The 6,000-nt window shown below is 33.1% G+C and overlaps 1 protein-coding gene across 3 annotated transcripts in view; it reads left to right on the forward strand.

Moving 5' to 3' along the window:
- Positions 1-6,000, forward strand: part of Mkln1 (muskelin 1) — a 121,235-nt gene that overhangs the window by 45,674 nt on the left and 69,561 nt on the right. For 2 of the 3 annotated variants that reach the window (XM_005365794.3, XM_026788555.1), the window contains 2 exons: positions 77-186; positions 1,545-1,737. In XM_005365794.3, the coding sequence (XP_005365851.1) occupies positions 77-186; positions 1,545-1,737 (303 nt within the window). Of the gene's footprint in view, positions 1-76; positions 187-1,541; positions 1,738-6,000 lie in introns of those variants that run through there. The other variant, XM_026788556.1, reaches the window with a different exon arrangement.

The raw sequence follows: 6,000 nt of genomic DNA on the forward strand, positions 1-6,000 counted from the left end.
ATTAGTAATTTTACTTCTTTGAAATTTTATTTGAATTATATTAATTTTTTCCCTCTTTTTGCTTTTCCTCCTAAAGTTCCACTTCTTTCCTGGGGGCCCAGCTTTAATTTTAGCATCTGGTATGTTGAGCTTAGTGGCATTGATGACCCCGATATAGTGCAGCCCTGTCTGAACTGGTACAGCAAGGTAGGACTGCTTTACAATTGGATTTTGATTCCTAGTGAAGAAGAAATGTGCCAATTTCTTTGTTGTGACCAATATGAAATGTTGGGAATAATAGTAAAAATTAAGATTAATCAGTTAACATTTTAAAGCATTATAGTTGTCATCTGCTCAGCATTCCTAACTCATTTAAATTGTTATCATTTTACGAGATGTAATTATCAATCCTTGTCATTTCATAGATGAGGAAATGGGGCAGAGAGGCTCACAGAGTTGTAAAGTGCTTGAGCCAGAATTTGGACTCAGGCAGCAGGGCTCTACAGTTTGCTGTTATTTTATTATATTTATTTAGCCTTCAGTTTGATTTTTGATATAAAATGATATGAATATTTTGAATACAATTTTTGCTGGGTTACTTTTACAACCTGATACAAACGTTAATATTTGAACATGATTGAAATGCCTAAAGTCAGCAGGATAGCTAAATATTGTTCTTTAATAGAACTGCTCTTATATAGATATTTAATATTAAATCTGTTTGTGATGCCCAAAGCGGGAGAGGAGGGAAGGGCGGGTGAAATTAGTGGGGTTACAGAACCACTCTGGTTATTTGATGAGGTTACATACTGATAATTATATTGTATAAGCAATAGGGATTTGATTTGATAACCTTTTATTAGTTGAGAAGTGAGGTAACTATGAACTGGCTATTCTTCAAGTCTTTTGGGTTTTTATTTTATTTTTTATTCCAGGGTAATACTTATAGGTAAATAATTGTTTTTCATTTTTTTTAATTGTCATACAGTGTTTCTATATAATTTTGTTTTCTTCTTATTATAAAGCAATATGCTTAGAAAATTTGAGGTAATCCCAGCACATATTTTTGTGTCTTTTTTAAATTACTGTTTGTTTTTAAATTATTTTTCTGAATTTATCTTTATTTCTGGTATTAACCCTATTAAAGAAAATGGTTTGTAAATTGAGTACTCACTTTCAAATTCATGCTGTCCTTCTCTTAGCATCTGCATTGTGATGCTATTAGTTGCTGTCCTGGGAATTGCAAAATTTATAGCCTTAAGGTTTTTAATGTAGAATATGTTGTCTTTGACCACCCCACCCCCCCAAAAAAATTTAGGCTTTTGGATTATGTCTGGTTTGATCTCCTTTAGTAACATACTTATAATCTTGGGCAAATTGTTACAGTATCATTAAGCTTCAGTTTTACTACTTGACAGGTGAAAATAATGGTAACTAATGAAAAGATTAAATATAGTTCTTGGTAAATAGTAAATGCTCAGTTGATTTATTTTTATTGTTACTGTTTCCTACAGTGGCAACTAAGCAGATTTCCTTTCTTCCCTACTTTTCTTGTGTTCTAGTAGTACCGCGAACAAGAAGCCATTCGTCTTTGCCTAAAACACTTCAGACAACACAACTATACAGAGGCTTTTGAATCCCTGCAAAAGAAAACCAAGATTGCACTGGAACATCCAATGTTGACAGATATGCATGACAAATTGGTCTTGAAGGGTGACTTTGATGCTTGCGAAGAGTTGATTGAAAAAGCTGTAAATGGTAAGAAACTTAGAAACTTGGATTATTAGGATAATTTCAGTATTTACAGGAAACTTTCAAAAAGGATGTATGCTGCTTACTCCTCTATTACTCTTTTCTATTTTTCCTGCGTTTTTATCCTGTAAAGTTCGTTAGCTCCTTGACGTAGGGAATTCTTTTATGTAAGATAAGTTTATACTATCACAGGGGTTTAAAAAAGTAATAGAAACAGATTTGAACTCATTTACCTATATTGAATTGTCTTTCTGGGAAACTAAGCACTTAACTAATAATAAATCAAGTGAGAAACAATTTTTTGATGTTATGTTCTATTATCAATGATTTGTTCCTTTAAGTAATTTTTTTTAGTGGTCAATAGTCTCTCATTTTTGTTTTTCAAGACAGGGTTTCTGAGTAGCCCTGACTATTCTAAAACTCATTTTGTAGACCAGGCTGATCTCAAACTCAAGATCTGCCTACCTCTGCAGGTTTGTATTTATATTCAATAAGTATTGGCAAATGTAACAGGCAAAGAAATTTACATTAAAATGTTTTCCTGTATATTATGAATACATACATAATCTTTGATTTTCTTATAGAATTTCTGACTTTCATAAGTGGCCTATAATCTGGCTTCAACAAATATATATAATATGATGATGAGATGCTTTAGATTTTAATATTTAAGGTCTCATAGTTATTTGAAGTAAAAAGAGGACTCTGTTATCCCTTAGTGAATGAGAGCTTTCTTTTATCTTTTTCTCCTTTTTGTTCTTCCGCAGTGATTTTCATAGTAACAAGGAACATTATAGATCCTCAGTATAAAGCTTGTGGAGGACTGGAGTATGACTCATTGGTAGAATGCTTGCTTAGCATTGCATACTCAGAACCATGGAACTTCAGCATTGCATAAACTGGGCCTGGCAACCCATCAACGGGGAGAGTTGAGGCAGGAGGATCAGTAGTTGAGAGTCATCTTCAGCTACGTAGCAAGTTTCAGGCTAGCCTAAGTTATGTGAAACTCTGTCTCAACAAACAAATTTGTAGAGTTGAATTCAGCATATTTTTTATATAAAGAATAAGGAATAATTATGTATTTTAATCCTACCCTTTCATATATCTTACTCTCCTGCTGTATTATCCATTCTTACTAGGTGCTTACGTTATTCAGATATTGTATTGGGCATTTTATAAATAAGGAAATCAGAAGTCATACTTTGCTACTTTATTCTATAAACTCCTGCTGGGCGGTTGGTGGCGCACTTGGGAGGCAGAGGCAGGCGGATCTCTGGGAGTTCGAGGCCAGCCTGGTCTACAAGAGCTAGTTCCAGTACGGGCACCAAAGCTACAGAGAAACCCTGTCTCGAAAAACAAAAAAAACAAAAAACAAAACAAAACTCCTAAAATCAGTTGCTTTTAGGTCAATTGTAAGATACGTTAGCAAAGATACCTCCAAGCCTTGTACATTGTTGTTATTTGTTTAATTGATGATGATTTTTGCTTACAAATAAAGAAGTGATAGCTTTGAAATGGAGTATACTTTAAAACACTGATAATAATTCCATATCAAACAACTAAATAGCTACCAATGAAAATACATAAATTTGTCTCTATTTCTAAAAGTTAGTTTATATATTTTTCTAATCAGTATTAGAGAAGCATATAGGTAATTTTATGATTTCGGCTTTGGCTCATTTGACATCTTTATCACTAAGGCATCTAATTTTGTTGTGTTGGTGATATAAAGTAACAGCAAGCACCATGTGTAATTTCAGTGCTTGTTAGGCTAATGATATTTGCTATTTACAACTATCTCTTCAGTTGTGTGCCCCGTTGGTTAGGAGAAGCTGTTCAGAGCATATGCAGATCTGTTCACTATAGTTACTTGTGCTTCTGACTCTAGACAGGGAGCCTGGTTTAGCAAAGCAGTTGTAACTGAAACTTAGAGCTACATCATCTTCTTTGCTTTGGAACACTAGGTTAATAACTATTCCTTTCAGGGTTGTTCACTTTGCTGCTGACTTCACTGATGATGATTCGTTGAACAAATAAGGAAAAGAACAGTGCAGAATTTTTTGGCTTCTCTTCCACTGAAAACATAGATGAGGCCAAGAAGTTTTTGCTCACTGAATAGGAAAGTAGGACACTGAAGCATCTTTTATCAGGCTCCTTACAATGGAGCAAACAGAAACTTCTTTCAGGGCATTCAATGTTCTCATTAATATGTTCTCAAGTGTGATCTTCATTTGAATATTCTTCCTTTTTTCTAACACCTGTCTAAAATTTTCATGTATGAATAAGACTAAATTTTATAAAAACCAGAAAGGTTTTATACACACACACACACACACACACACGACATTATAAGGTATACGTACTTGGAATGGTTACTTTGATATGTGTTGACGTAGATGTGTATATGCTCACCTGCCTGAGACCACCACCACTGTTATACTCATAGTAACAAACATTGACAGTCCCTAAATTTTTCTCATATTGTTTTGTAATCTAGCCTTCCTGCATTGTTTCATCCATCCTTAGGCAACTACGTATTTACTTTCTGTCACTATAGTGAGTTTGCATTTCTATAACTTTATGTAAACAGATTATACTCTTGGACTTTTTTTAGTTGCCTTAACTATTTGGAATTTCATCTAGATTGTTACACCCATCTATATTTGTTTTCTTACTGCTAAGCAGTACATGATATAGATATATTAGTTTTCTTTTTTTTTCAGCATCCAAAAATGTTTTTATTAAAATAAATGGTTCTTCTGTACATTTATTCCATAATATATAAAGAAATGTATATAAATATGTAGTGAAACATCAACTTTTTATTTGTAATTTTTTCCATTTATTTTTAATTAAAAATTAGTTTTCTTCTACATTCATCTGTTGATGGATATTTGGATTACCAGCACTTGTGGGCTGTTGCAAGTTACCATTACTATGAACATTTGTATGTAAGTCTTTGTGTGGAAACACACTTTCACTTTTTGTTTTTTTATTTAAAATGTTTTTTTAACTTTATTGATTTTTATTGAGCTCTGCATTTTTCTCTGCTCCGCTCCCTGCCTCTCCCCTCCTCTTCAACCCTCTCCCAAGGTCCTAGTTTACTCAGGAGATCTTGTCTTTTTCTACTTCCCATGTAGATTAGATCTATGTATGTCTCTCTTAAGGTCCTCGTTGTTGTCTAGGTTCTCTAGGATTGTAATTTGTAGGCTGGTTTTCTTTGCTTTATGTTTAAAACCCACTTATGAGTGAGTACATGTAATAATTGTCTTTCTGGGTCTGGGTTACCTCACTCAAAATGATGTTCTCTAGCTCCATCCATTTGCCTGCAAAATTCAAGGTTTCTTTATTTTTTTTCTGCTTAGGAATAGAATTACCGTGTGTCATGTTATTCTAACTTTTTAAAATCTCAGTTCCTCAATATTGCTGTTTTATATTCACACAGTAGTGTATAAAAATTCCAGTTGTGTGACAATAATAAGATGAGGTCATGAAACTGAGAGCGAATAAGAAGGGCATGGAAAGAGTTGGAGGGGAAAAGTTGTTGGTGGAAATGATGTCAATGTAGTACTCATGGTTGAGATTCTAAAAATAAATGAATAAAATGGTAAATGTAAAAAACCACAATTGACCAGTTGCCCATATATTGTAACATCTGTCAATAATATTGAATATTGGCTATTCTGAAGTACATATATACATGTGTATATGTATATGTTTTCTGGTTTTAATTTGTGTTTTGTAGTAATTGATGATACTTAGCATATTTTCATAGACATTTTTATCTTTGTATCTTCATTGTTGAAGCATTTGTTTATATCTTTTACCCATTCTTGTAGTGAATTGTTTTCCTAAGTCTGCATTTGAGGATTTTTTTCTATCTGGAGACAAGTTGTTTATTAGAGAGAGATTTTTGGTTTTGAGTGTAGCTGTTAACAGCTGAGTCATATTTCCAGCCTTATTGGAGATACATAAAGGATTTGAAAATATATTGTTTCAGTATGGGGGAAACAAGATTCTACTGGTGTATGATAAAAAAGAGTCATAATGAAACCCACTATTTTGTGCAATAATATATGCTAATAAAAAAACAGAAAGTAAGAAGCTACATTTTCACAGTATCTGGTGGTACACTATGCCTGTAATCTCTGTTCTTAGTGGATGGAGGCAGGACAGACATAGAGCAAGTTAGAGGCCTGTTTAATTTAAGAAACATGAGACTTTGTCTCAAAACAAGCAAAAATAAACAGCACCAGAAAAATAAAATAT

The sequence above is a fragment of the Microtus ochrogaster genome, unplaced genomic scaffold, assembly GCF_000317375.1.
Source record: "Microtus ochrogaster isolate Prairie Vole_2 unplaced genomic scaffold, MicOch1.0 UNK4, whole genome shotgun sequence".
NCBI lineage: Eukaryota > Metazoa > Chordata > Mammalia > Rodentia > Cricetidae > Microtus > Microtus ochrogaster.